The sequence below is a fragment of the Petromyzon marinus genome, chromosome 78, assembly GCF_048934315.1.
Source record: "Petromyzon marinus isolate PM22_M1 ecotype Great Lakes invasive population chromosome 78, UKy_Petmar_22M1.pri1.0, whole genome shotgun sequence".
Taxonomy (NCBI): Eukaryota; Metazoa; Chordata; class Hyperoartia; order Petromyzontiformes; family Petromyzontidae; genus Petromyzon; species Petromyzon marinus.
In genome coordinates this window covers 1,656,957-1,670,301 of record NC_133744.1, presented here as the reverse complement: position 1 = coordinate 1,670,301, position 13,345 = coordinate 1,656,957, and the positions used below count along the sequence as shown (strand labels likewise).

Here is a 13,345-nt window from a genome sequence, read left to right as displayed (position 1 = left end):
AGACACAGGGAGAGTGAGAGACACAGGGAGAGTGAGAGGCACACGGAGAGTCAGAGACACAGGGAGAGTCAGAGAGACAGGGAGAGTGAGAGACACAGGGAAATTGAGAGACGCGGAGAGTGAGAGACACGGGGAGTGAGAGACACACGGAGAGTGAGAGAGACACGGAGAGTGAGAGACACGGAGAGTGAGAGAGACACGGAGAGTGAGAGACACGGAGAGTGAGAGACACGGAGAATGAGAGACACGGAGAATGAGAGACACAGGGAGAGTCAGAGACACGGAGAGTGAGAGAGACACAGGGAGAGTCAGAGACACAGGGAGAGTGAAAGACACGGGGAGAGTGAGAGACACACGGAGAGTGAGAGAGACACGGAGAGTAAGAGACACAGGGAGAGTCAGAGAGACACAGGGAGAGTCAGAGAGACACAGGGAGAGTGAGAGACACGGAGAGTGAGAGACACAGGGAGAGTGAGAGACACAGGGAGAGTGAGAGACACAGGGAGAGTGAGAGACACAGGGAGAGTGAGAGACACACAGGGAGAGTCAGAGAGACACAGGGAGAGTTAGAGACACAGGGAGAGGGAGAATGAGAGACACAGGGAGAGAGAGAGACACGGAGAGTGAGAGACACGGAGAGTGAGAGACACGGAGAGTGAGAGACACAGGGAGAGTGAGAGACACAGGGAGAGTGAGAGACACAGGGAGAGTGAGAGACACGGAGAGTGAGAGACACGGGGAGAGAGAGACACGGGGAGAGAGAGAGACACGGAGAGTGAGAGAGACACGGAGAGTGAGAGACACAGGGAGAGTGAGAGACACAGGGAGAGTGAGAGACACGGAGAGTGAGAGAGATACGGGGAGTGAGAGACACGGAGACATGGAGAGAGATGGAGAGAGACACGGAGAGTGAGAGAGACACGGAGAGTGAAAGAGAGTGAGAGAGACACAGAGAGAGATGGAGAGTGAGAGACACGGAGAGTGAGAGAGAGTGAGAGACACTGAGACACGGAGAGAGATGGAGAGAGACACGGAGAGTGAGAGAGACACGGAGAGTGAAAGAGAGTGAGAGAGACACGGAGAGAGATGGAGAGTGAGAGACACGGAGAGTGAGAGAGACACAGAGAGTGAGAGAGAGAGTGAGAGACACGGAGAGTGAGAGAGACACAGAGAGTGAGAGAGAGAGTGAGAGACACGGAGAGTGAGAGAGACACGGAGAGTGATAGAGGTGTCTAGATGGTTGTCTGTGTTTGTCAGTTTAACACGTAATAGGAGAGGAGCCTTTCGTCACCAATATTTTCCATGATAGAGGTTTTTGCGTTACATCACCTAAATATAAATGCCGTGTCGTTAAATCCACCACCACCCAACACAGCCAATCAGTAACGGGTTTGTCACGTACAGTGAGGGAAAAAAGTATTTGATCCCCTGCTGATTGTGTACGTTTGCCCACTGACAAAGAAATGATCAGTCTATAATTTTAATGGTAGGTTTATTTGAACAGTGAGAGACGGGTAACAAGCTGAGATTAGGAGCACTCCCTTTAAGAGTGTGCTCCTAATCTCAGCTCGTTACCTGTATAAAAGACACCTGGGAGCCAGAAATCTTTCTGATTGAGAGGGGGTCAAATACTTATTTCCCTCATTAAAATTCAAATCAATTTATAACATTTTTGACATGCGTTTTTCCGGATTTTTTTGTTGTTATTCTGTCTCTCACTGTTCAACTAAACCTACCATTAAAATTATAGACTGATAATTTCTTTGTCAGTGGGCAAACGTACAAAATCAGCAGGGCATCAAATACTTTTTTCCCTCACTGTAAACAAAACGTGGCCAATTAGTTAATAGAGCAGCACTAACCGCTTGCTGTGTGTTGGAGAGTAAACTCGCTAGTACATCTATAAGTCCAGTAGCTGGTGACGTTTCGCCGTGAACTACAACAACAGCAATCAGCATCACCGGGCGACAGCCATGGGGTTGTGGAGAAATCCTCCTCCTCCTCCTGTTTCGGTCTTAAATAGACACGGGGCTGGGATAAATGTGATGTCATTGTAAGTTACATGTCTACGACATTAACCACCCCCCTCTTGCCTTAGCACCTGATTGGCTCACGAGTTGATGACGTCACATTCACCCCGGCCCCGCGTCTAATTTGAGACGGAAACAGGAGGAGGAGGAGGAGGATTTCTCCGCATCTCCGTGGCTTGTTGTGGTTGTTGTTGTAGTCACTGGCGAAATGTCACCGGCTACTCAAATTGTAAATGTGGTAGTGGCTTTATTCTGTAATACACAACAACCGGTTTAGTGCTGTATTATTATACTACACTATACACTACACTATATACTAGACGACTATACACAAGACTACTATACACGATACACTACACTCCTATACACGACACTACTATACATGACACCATACACTACACCACCATACACTACACTATATACTACACTATACACTCGGCTACTATACACTACACTCTACACAACATGATAACCCACTCCAAGGTCCGTAGCCATGGAGTCAACATTGCGGGGGACTAAATTTTCCAGGGGTCCCCCCCCCCAGAAAAAAAATCTAAATTTGAAAACTCATTTCCTGCCATTTCCTGCTGAAAATATTTAAAAAATTCACTAACACATTGGATGTACTTTTTATTTATTTTGTACAATAATATCTAATAGTGTATTGTATTACATTGCTCTGTTTTTTCTTTCTTACCTTTTCCTGTTTCATTGTATGTAATGGCAGAGATTAGGGATTAATAAAGTACAACCATAACCACAATCATATATACAGAAATCAATTTTATAAGCAATATATTGGGGAGGGGGGGCATTTTAAGCATATTTGAATATTGGGGGGGATGTTTACATCCTCCCCCTCCAATTTATATTATAATTACATCCTTGCTACACTCCCACAACACGATACACTACACGCTACACTATAATTGTAAATGTAGTAGTGGGTTTACTCTCAAACACAACAACTGGTTAGTGCTGTACTAATAACGAATTAGCACATGTTTACATGACACAAATCTTCCTGATTGGCAGTGTTGGGTGGTGGCAGGTTTAACGACACAGCATTTATATTTAAACGATATAACCCTAAAACCTCTCTTATGGATCTCTGTTTGTCTCTCTCTGTGTAGGTGTCTGTTTAATTAATTATTTGTGTCTCTCTCTATGAGTGATTCTCTCCCTCTGTGTCTCTCACCTCCCCGTGTCTATTTCTGGATGAGTGATTAAGTGGGTCGGTGGGTGAGTGAGTGGATGGATTAGTGGGCGAGTGTGCAAGTGAGTGGGTGGGTGGGTCGGTGAGTGGGTGGGTGAGTGACTGGGTGGGTGACTGGGCGGGTGGGTGAGTGAGTGGGTGGGTGAGGAGGTGATTGGGTGACTAGGTGATTGGGCAGGTGAGTGGATGGGTGAGTGGACGGGTGAGGGGATTGGTGAGTGGATGGGTGAGTGGGAGAGTAGGTCAGGAGGTGAGTGACCCTCTCTCCCTCTCACCTTTCTGCTCACCTCCCCTAGCCGATGGGTACCAAGAACCCAAGTACATCGAGGCTCAGATCATGCAGTTCCACAACAGGATGGCGATGGCTTCAACGTTCACCTCCACCACCACCACCACCACCTCTTCCTCCTCCTCCACGTCCACCACCGCCGCTAATTCCACAGATCCCAACAACCACAACAACCACAGCAACCAAAGCAACCACCTCAACCACAATCAGAGCCCCCACCACAACACCTCACCACCGTCGCAGTCGCCCACCAAGTCGCTCAACAAGTCAGCGGCTCTCCCCTGCGAGCTCTGCTCCTTTGTGAGCTCCCACGTCCAGAGCCTCAAGAGGCACTACCGGGACCGGCACAACGGGAAACGTCTCCGCTGCTGTACCCTCTGCACCTTCTACAGCGGCAGCAGGTGAGTGAGTGGGGGTGAGTGGGGGTGAGTGGGGGTGAGTGGGGTGAGTTGGGTGAGTGGGGTGAGTGGGGTGAGTGAGTGATTGGGTGGGTGAGTGGGGTGAGTGGGTGGGTGGGTGAGTGGGGTGAGTTGGGTGGGTGAGTGGGCAAGTGAATGAGTGGGTGGGTGAGTGAGTAAATTAGTGCGTGGGTGGATGGGTGGGTGCGCCAGTGGGTGAATGGGTGTGTTAGTGAATGAGTGGGTGGGTAGACAAGTGGGTGAGTTAGCAGGTGAGAGTGGATTGAAGATTGGGTAGCATTCGCGAATGAGTTTGTGGGTGGGTAGCTTGCTAGGCATTTAGGTGCTTTAATGAGTTGGGGGGGGGGTGGGTAGGTGAGTGGGTGAGTAGCTAGATGAGTGAGTGAGTAGGTGGGTAAGTGTGTAGATGAGTGTGTAGATGAGTGTGTAGGTGAGTGTGTAGGTGAGTGTGTAGGTGAGTGTGTAGGTGGGTAGGTGAGTGTGTAGGTGGGTAGGTGGGTAGGTAAGTGTGTAGATGAGTGTGTAGGTGAGTGTGTAGGTGAGTGTGTAGGTGAGTGTGTAGGTGAGTGTGTAGGTGGGTAGGTGAGTAGGTAAGTGTGTAGGTGAGTGTGTAGGTGAGTGTGTAGGTGGGTAGGTGGGTAGGTGAGTGTGTAGGTGAGTGTGTAGGTGAGTGTGTAGGTGAGTGTGTAGGTGAGTGGGTAGGTGGGTAGGTGGGTAGGTGGGTAGGTGGGTAGGTGAGTAGGTGAGTGTGTAGGTGAGTGTGTAGGTGGGTAGGTGGGTAGGTGAGTGTGTAGGTGAGTGTGTAGGTGAGTGTGTAGGTGAGTGGGTAGGTGGGTAGGTGAGTAGGTGAGTGTGTAGGTGAGTGTGTAGGTGGGTAGGTGGGTAGGTGAGTGTGTAGATGAGTGTGTAGGTGAGTGTGTAGGTGAGTGTGTAGGTGAGTCACTAAGAGTTTACCACCCCCACCGTGCTCTCCCACCGCCCCTCTCACCACAGGGAGGTGCTGGAGTCCCACGTCCGTGGGCAGCACGGAGGGGCGGGGCTCTCTGGCGGGGCGCCCCTCTCCGGTGGCGTGGGCCCGGCCGGGGTGGTGGGGGGAGGAGGCGGTGGGGGCTACCCCCCGCGGGCGGAGCTGCAGTGCCCCTTCTGCCTCTACAGCAGCCTGGACAAGGCAACCATGATCACTCACATCATACTGCACGGAGGTACGTAGACACTCAACACGTAGACACATTCACACGTAGACGCACAACAAGAACAACCGACATTTGCCACTAAGTGGCGGTGACATCACCCCATGGTGCTTTGTGCCAAGCTATGTGCACGTTGAGGCCACGTGAAGTGTCGAACGCCCGCTGGCAGGGGGTCACGGAGCAGACCCAGGTGCCATGGGTTGCCTGACTGACTGAGATGACTGGCCGATGCACCACCTGTGCCCCCTACTGTGCAAACTTGCTCCGCTCGTTGTTGTGAGTGTCGCTCCTGTGCCTTCCGTTGTTGTTGGAGGGCGACTGCCTCCAACTGCCCAGTAGCGTCCTTCACGAGCCTCCTCCACAGAGGCCGATCTTGACACCGCTGGTACCAGTCATCGGCAAGTCCACTTAGCTCCACGTCCTCCTGTACCACATGACTCCATCTCTTCTCTAGCCCGTGCCGGGCCCATTTAACCCCCTATATCTAACCGAACAAAAGCTGTTTAGGCATGTGGTGTGGCTGGGCATGTGGGCTACATGGTCCAGTCAATGCATCCTTGCCTGCCGGAGTGGCTCACCGATGGGACTTTGTCCAGATCTTTTAAGGATTTGTGAGCTCACACAATCCAGCCTGGTTGAACCCAGGATGGATCATAGGCAGGCCAACCTAAATGTTTCTAACCACTAAAGATTATCCATTAGGGGGGGGGGGGTCCTTGTTTCGCAAGCATAGAGAAGGGAGGGAATGACCATGGCCGAGAAGACCCGAAGTTGCGTGTGGGGCGTCAGACCAGGTAGCTTGACTGATTCGGAGTGAGACCTCTGCTATCAAACCGGAGCTGGTCATAAGCACACCGCCCAGGTATGGAAAACTCTCCACTCTCTCCACAAATGCCCCATCACCAATTGGGAGTTGAGGGGGGTGTTGCGTGTTTGATGGCACAAAATACCCAGGCAGGTGCTTAGTTTTGGTGGGGCTGATGGTAAGGCGCCACCTCTTAGTGGCACACCAGAAGACATCCCTGTCCCACCCCAAGGTGAACAGGGAATGACTCCGACTCCTGGCAATGTTTTACCCGGGCCTGCCTATCATCATGAATGACCTTAACGATTGTGAGCAGAGAGTTGGGGACTCGGAAAGCACTAAGAACAACCCAAAGAGCCCAAGCCTACTGTTGGTATCATAGGCCTCGACCAGGACAATAAAGCAGAGATGTAGGTTTTGTTTGAATTCCCTACACTCTGTTGTAGCAGATGGACAGAGAATATGGCACATTGATGCTCCGCAAGCCTCTCCTTGGCGTGCCTGGCAAGGCAATGTGGAATAAACCTTGCCAGGACCTTTCCCGGCACACTGAGGAGGAATATGCACCTGTAGTTGTTACAGTCTGTGTGGTCCCCCTTCTTAAAGAGGGGGGACCACATGGGCATCCTTCCAATCCTGTGGAACCCTTCCTGTGGACCAGACAGTTGTAATAATGTCATGTGGGGCAGTGTGAAGACAAACACTACCCTCCCTCAACATTTCACTTGGGATATCATATCTGCTCGGCACTTTTTCTGGTCTCAGATTCTAGGTTACTTTCTATACTTCCTCAACTAATGTCACCACAGCCAGCCACTTACAGGGGATGACAACTTCTTCCAATATTTGAGGCACTGCAGCCTCAGCAGGGTCATCCACACTTTTCCACATTTTCCAGGCTGAGGGATTTCCCCTCCCTTAAGACCTCAGAAATTCTCAGCATATCGACAATCCTCTTCCTGGGGGTAAGATATCGGATCGCCTTTCTTCCCCCTAATCATGGTGATAGATGTGCTGAAAGTTACTTTTTTTATAGTGATTTGTGATCACGGGCCACTGAGGCAGACCCCATCTCCTCAGCAACTTGCGACCACCACCGATCCTTGCAGTACCGCATGGCTCTCCGAACCTCCTAAAACTGGCCCATTTCCTCTCGGCATCACGAGGTGGGGTGGACAATGCCAACCCCAGCTGCCAGCAATGATGAAATTCTTGCTTGCAACTTTGATTATCTGAGACCAGGCCACTATGGGTTTGAATTGGGTCTTAGATATACACCCAACACCGGAGTGGAAGAATGGCTGGCGCATTTTACGGATGACATGCCGATGGTCAGTGGGTAGATTAGCTCCACAGTAGGTCCTGGTTTCAAGAACATGGGGCCCGCATCCGCTGTTTCGTCACTTTTTAGTCCAGCAGATATTCTTGCTTGGACCCAGCGTGCATCCATGATGTTGTGTGGATGCGCCGATGTCGGAGCAGCGTTGTGGTAATTATCAGTCTATGGACTACACAGAAGTCTAACAGTTTCCTACTTTTGTTATTGAGCTGATCTGGCCCATGCCTTCCAATCACTCCAGCTAAGGTGCCAGCATCCTGACCCACTCGGGCATTAAAGTCACTCAACAGGGTGACTCTCTCCCGAAGAGTCACTTTAGGAGGTCATAAAAGACATCTGACTCATCAGCCTTGCCTGCATCCCTTTACTGATGTTCATCTTCGGTAGGGGCATAAGTAACCACGACCACCACTTTTCGCCTCTTGTTAATGGGAAGGGGAACCCACATTAGCATGGGGCTTACAGCTTCCCACACCTCACCGCCATGTTCCCACGTCCCCATCATTCTTTTGTTCAGAATAAGAGCCACTACCTCTTGTTTGGCAGTCTCCTGTCCCCGACTAGAGGACTGCCCACCCCTAATGGTGACTGGAGCTAGAGGCAGTCCACTGGACCTGAATACCGCAGAGATCCAGGTAATACCGTTCCAGCTCCCAGCAGAGGAGTAGCAGCCTCTTCTCCGCAGTGAGCATTCCAACATTCCACATGGCCATTCGATGTGGCTTTTTGATGTTTATGGAGGAACCCTGAGGGTAAGGATTCAGTTTCCTGGCTCCGCCAAATGGGTTTAGCCAGTAGATGTTTTTAACGCCTGTCCCCCCAGGACCTCCAGCATAAGCTTTCATCTATATTTTTCATGTAGTTTAGTGGTAGTTGAATTTAAGGTGGAGGGGTTATCAGCCCCTCGTAACCATCCAGAGCCCCCATTTGGCCGCTGCCGTGGCTGCAAGCGCCATGAGGGGGAATAGCTGATTTTGGAATTGGCTTTCCCTCCATGTCATTGCTCACATCCACCACAGCATTACCCTCCGGCACCATCAAAGAGGGAGGGAGTTGTGTTTGCCACAGAGGTGGGGAGACACACAGATGCACACACAGTCATTCATACATACACACGCGCAGACACTCGCACAGACACACATCCTGCACGGAGGTGGGGAGACACTCACACAGATACACACACACAGTCATTCATACATACACACACGCAGACACTCACACAGACACACATCCTGCACAGAGGTGGGGAGACACTCACAGAGATACACACACACAGTCATTCATACATACACACACGCAGACACTCACACAGACACACATCCTGCACGGAGGTGGGGAGACACTCACACCCACAGACATTCACACACATGTAGTGTTGTGGATTCGGAAGACGTCGGAGACGGTTCTTGGAGGCAAGACTATTTATTGAAACACCTCGCTCGGCAGTACAGTCCCAGAACACTCAGGGTTACGGTCCTCCTACAGGGTTACTGTCCTCCTACAGCCACTGTCTGGGGAGGTACTGCCTCCGGGCTAACGTGCCCTAACACAGGACTACACTCAGGGTCCCCCTACACCACTGTCTAGGGAGGTACTGCCTCCGGGCTAACGTGCCCTAACACAGGACTACTCTCAGGGTCCCCCTACACCACTGTCTAGGGAGGTACTGCCTCCGGGCTAACGTGCCCTAACACAGGACACACTCAGGGTGCTCCTACAGCTACGGTCTGGGGAGGTACTGCCTCCGGGCTAACGTGCCCTAACACAGGGCTACACTCAGGGTCCTCCGGCTATGGGTGCCTAGGGGGAGGCTGTTCTAACTCGCCCTAGCCAGGGTGCGAGTTCCGACCACTGACCCACCGGACCCGGCCCTTACAAGGACGTCGGGGCCAGGGGTTCCCAGGGTCTCACCGCTGAGCCTCTCGGAGTCCCCGGCCCTGACAAGGGCAGCGGGGCTAGGGGGTCTCAGGGTCCTATCTAGCTGCTCTTCTGCATCTGTCTTCAACTGGTGCCGAGCCTGTAGAGAGGTTCGCCCTTTTATCCACCTCCCAACCGTTGGTAGCGGCCCCGGGGGGGGATCCCAGGACGACACCCCACAGCCCATTTACGCCCCTTTCACTCACGCTCGCGCGGACAATCACGCAGAGACTCGAGCAGACCCTCAGGCAGACAGTCACACAGACACTCACGGGGTGTGAATACTTCCCCGGATATTTGAGTCCGTGGCAGGCCCGCATTTGTGTCTCCGTGTCTCTCTACCCGTGCCCGTCTAGATGAGCGTCTGCTGCCCGTAGAGACGCGCCGCTCCAAGCTGTCGCGCCACCTCCGTGGCCGAGTCTTCCGCTGCGCCCGCTGCACTTTCACGAGCGCCAGCCGTGCCACTCTGCTGCTGCACGCCTCACGCAAGCACGGCGGGGCGGGCACCGGGGCAGGGGGGCCCCGGGTGGGGGGCGCACCCCCCCAGCACCACCCCAACCCGCCCCCGCCACAGGAGGGGATGCGCGGGGGGGAGGCCGCGGGGAGGGCGCTGTTTGGGTGCCGGCTCTGTGCCCATGAAACGGAGCTCCTGGCCGACGTCCAGAGCCACCTAAGGAGCATTCACCGGGTGAGGGGCAGGGGGATGGTGGGGGGGCACACGGGGGGGGGGGGGCACACAAGGATGGGGGGGGGGGCACACGGGGGGGGGCGGGGGGGGGGGGCATGGGATGGCTGAGTCGGGGAGACACGGGGACATAAGAAAGGAAGGGGAGGCGATTAGACAAGAAGGGGAAGGGGACTGGAAAGGAAGGGGAGGGGCACTGGACAGGAAGGGGAGGGGACTGGAAAGGAAGGGGAGGGGCACTAGACAGGAAGGGGAGGGGACTGGAAAGGAAGGGGAGGGGCACTAGACAAGAAGGGGAGGGGACTGGAAAGGAAGGGGAGGGGCACTAGACAAGAAGGGGAGGGGACTATAAAGGAAGGGGAGGGGACTAGACAGGAAGAGGAGGGGACTAGACAGGAAGGGGAGGGGACTAGACAGGGAGGGACTAGACAGGAAGGGGAGGTGCACTAGACAGGAAGGGGAGGTGCACTAGACAGGAAGGGGAGGGGTACTAGACAGGAAGGGGAGGGGCACTAGACAGGAAGGGGAGGGGCATGGCTAACCGCACCCCCCCCACCCTGTCTCCGACCGCTCTGACCCTGGACAGGTCCAGAGGAACATGGAGTTGGTGACTGAGGTGGTTGTTGCGGAGACGCTGGGTGGTGAGGGTGGGGAAGAGGATGGGGGTGAGGAGGATGGTGAGGAAGAGGGTGGTGAGGATGGGGGTGAGGATTGGGCCGGTGAGGAGGAATCCAAGGTCTCCACTGGGGCAGGTGATGGCATCATCAACACCACCATCATCAACATCCACCATCATCAACATCCACCATCATCAACACCACCATCATCAACATCCACCATCATCAACACCACCATCATCAACACCACCATCATCAACATCCACAATCATCAACACCACCATCATCAACATCCACCATCATCAACATCCACCATCATCAACATCCACCATCATCAACACCACCATCATCAACACCACCATCATCAACATCCACCATCATCAACACCACCATCATCAACATCCACCATCATCAACATCCACCATCATCAACACCACCATCATCAACACCACCATCATCAACACCACCATCATCAACACCACCATCATCAACATCCACCATCATCAACACCACCATCATCAACATCCACCATCATCAACACCACCATCATCAACATCCACCATCATCAACATCCACCATCATCAACATCCACCATCATCAACATCCACCATCATCAACATCCACCATCATCAACATCCACCATCATCAACATCCACCATCATCAACATCCACCATCATCAACATCCACCATCATCAACATCCACCATCATCAACACCACCATCATCAACACCAACATCATCAACACCACCATCATCAACATCCACCATCATCAACACCACCATCATCAACATCCACCATCATCAACATCCACCATCATCAACACCACCATCATCAACACCAACATCATCAACACATCCACCACCACATCCACCACCACCGTCACCAACATCCACCACCACCGCCACCAACATCCACCACCACCGTCATCAACATCCACCACCACCGCCACCAACATCCACCACCACCGTCACCAGCATCCACCACCACCGTCATCAACATCCACCACCACCGTCACCAACATCCACCACCACCGTCACCAGCATCCACCACCACCGTCACCAGCATCCACCACCACCGCCACCAACATCCACCACCACCGTCACCAACATCCACCACCACCGTCACCAGCATCCACCATCACCAACATCCACCACCACCGTCACCAACATCCACCACCACCGCCACCAACATCCACCACCACCGTCATCAACATCCACCACCACCGTCACCAACATCCACCACCACCGTCACCAACATCCACCACCACCGTCATCATGTGTGGGAGGGAGGGAGTGGATGAGTGAGTGGGAGAGTGGGAGAGTGACACGTATTTGTGTGTGAGAGACTCGTGTGTGTGTGTGTGTGCGTGTTTTTGCCAAACCCTTTGAGTGGGTGAGTAACACCCCCTCCCACTCTGTCCCTCCATATTGCAGACAGTGCAGGGAGTGCAGGGAGTGTGAATTCACGGAGATTCCCCTGTGAGTTCTGTGGCAGGGCATTTGCCTTCAGCGTTGACTGGGAGAGACATATCCAACGCCACCGGCTGTGAGTAGCCATTCCTCACCTTTGTGGTCACTCACCCACACTCACTCGCTCACCCACACTCGCTCACCCACACTCACTCACCCACACTCGCTCGCTCACCCACACTCGCTCACCCACACTCACTCACCCACACTCGCTCGCTCACCCACACTCACCCACACTCCTCACCCTCGCTCACTCACCCACACTCACTCACCCACACTCACTCACCCACACTCACTCGCTCACCCACGCTCGCTCACCCACACTCGCTCACCCACACTCGCTCGCTCACCCACACTCGCTCACCCACACTCGCTCACTCACACTCGCCCACACTCGCTCACCCACACTCCTCACCCACACTCACTCGCTCACACTCACTCACCCACACTCACTCGCTCACCCACACTCGCTCACCCACACTCCTCACCCACACTCACTCACCCACACTCCTCACCCACACTCGCTCACGCTCGCTCACCCACACTCACCCACACTCACTCACCCACACTCACTCACCCACACTCACCCACCCACACTCGCTCGCTCACCCACACTCGCTCACCCACACTCACTCGCTCACCCACACTCGCTCACCCACACTCCTCACCCACACTCGCTCACTCACACTCGCCCACACTCGCTCACCCACACTCCTCACCCACACTCACTCGCTCACACTCGCTCACCCACACTCACTCACCCACCCACACTCGCTCACCCACACTCGCTCACCCACACTCGCTCACTCACACTCGCCCACACTCGCTCACCCACACTCCTCACCCACACTCACTCGCTCACACTCGCTCACCCACACTCACTCACCCACCCACACTCGCTCACCCACACTCGCTCACCCACACTCGCTCGCTCACACTCGCTCACCCACACTCACTCGCTCACACTCGCTCACCCACACTCACCCACACTCACTCACCCACACTCGCTCACCCACACTCGCTCACCCACACTCGCTCGCTCACACTCGCTCACCCACACTCACCCACCCACACTCACCCACCCACACTCACCCACCCACACTCGCTCGCTCACCCACACTCGCTCACCCACACTCCTCACCCACACTCGCTCACACTCGCTCACCCACACTCACCCACACTCACTCACCCACACTCGCTCACCCACACTCGCTCACCCACACTCGCTCGCTCACACTCGCTCACCCACACTCACCCACCCACACTCACCCACCCACACTCACCCACCCACACTCGCTCGCTCACCCACACTCGCTCACCCACACTCCTCACCCACACTCGCTCACACTCGCTCACCCACACTCACCC

General features: G+C 53.9%; 1 protein-coding gene across 1 annotated transcript in view; it reads left to right on the top strand.

The window, feature by feature from the left end:
* The window catches only part of LOC116957598 (uncharacterized), a gene marked incomplete at its 5' end in the record, with an annotated part of 85,501 nt that overhangs the window by 57,720 nt on the left and 14,436 nt on the right, over nucleotides 1-13,345 (top strand). Inside the window, 5 exons of the mRNA XM_076056871.1 lie at nucleotides 3,543-3,936; nucleotides 4,948-5,156; nucleotides 9,562-9,893; nucleotides 10,477-10,642; nucleotides 11,942-12,053. Coding sequence (XP_075912986.1) covers nucleotides 3,543-3,936; nucleotides 4,948-5,156; nucleotides 9,562-9,893; nucleotides 10,477-10,642; nucleotides 11,942-12,053 — 1,213 coding nt within the window. The remainder of the gene's footprint in view (nucleotides 1-3,542; nucleotides 3,937-4,947; nucleotides 5,157-9,561; nucleotides 9,894-10,476; nucleotides 10,643-11,941; nucleotides 12,054-13,345) is intronic.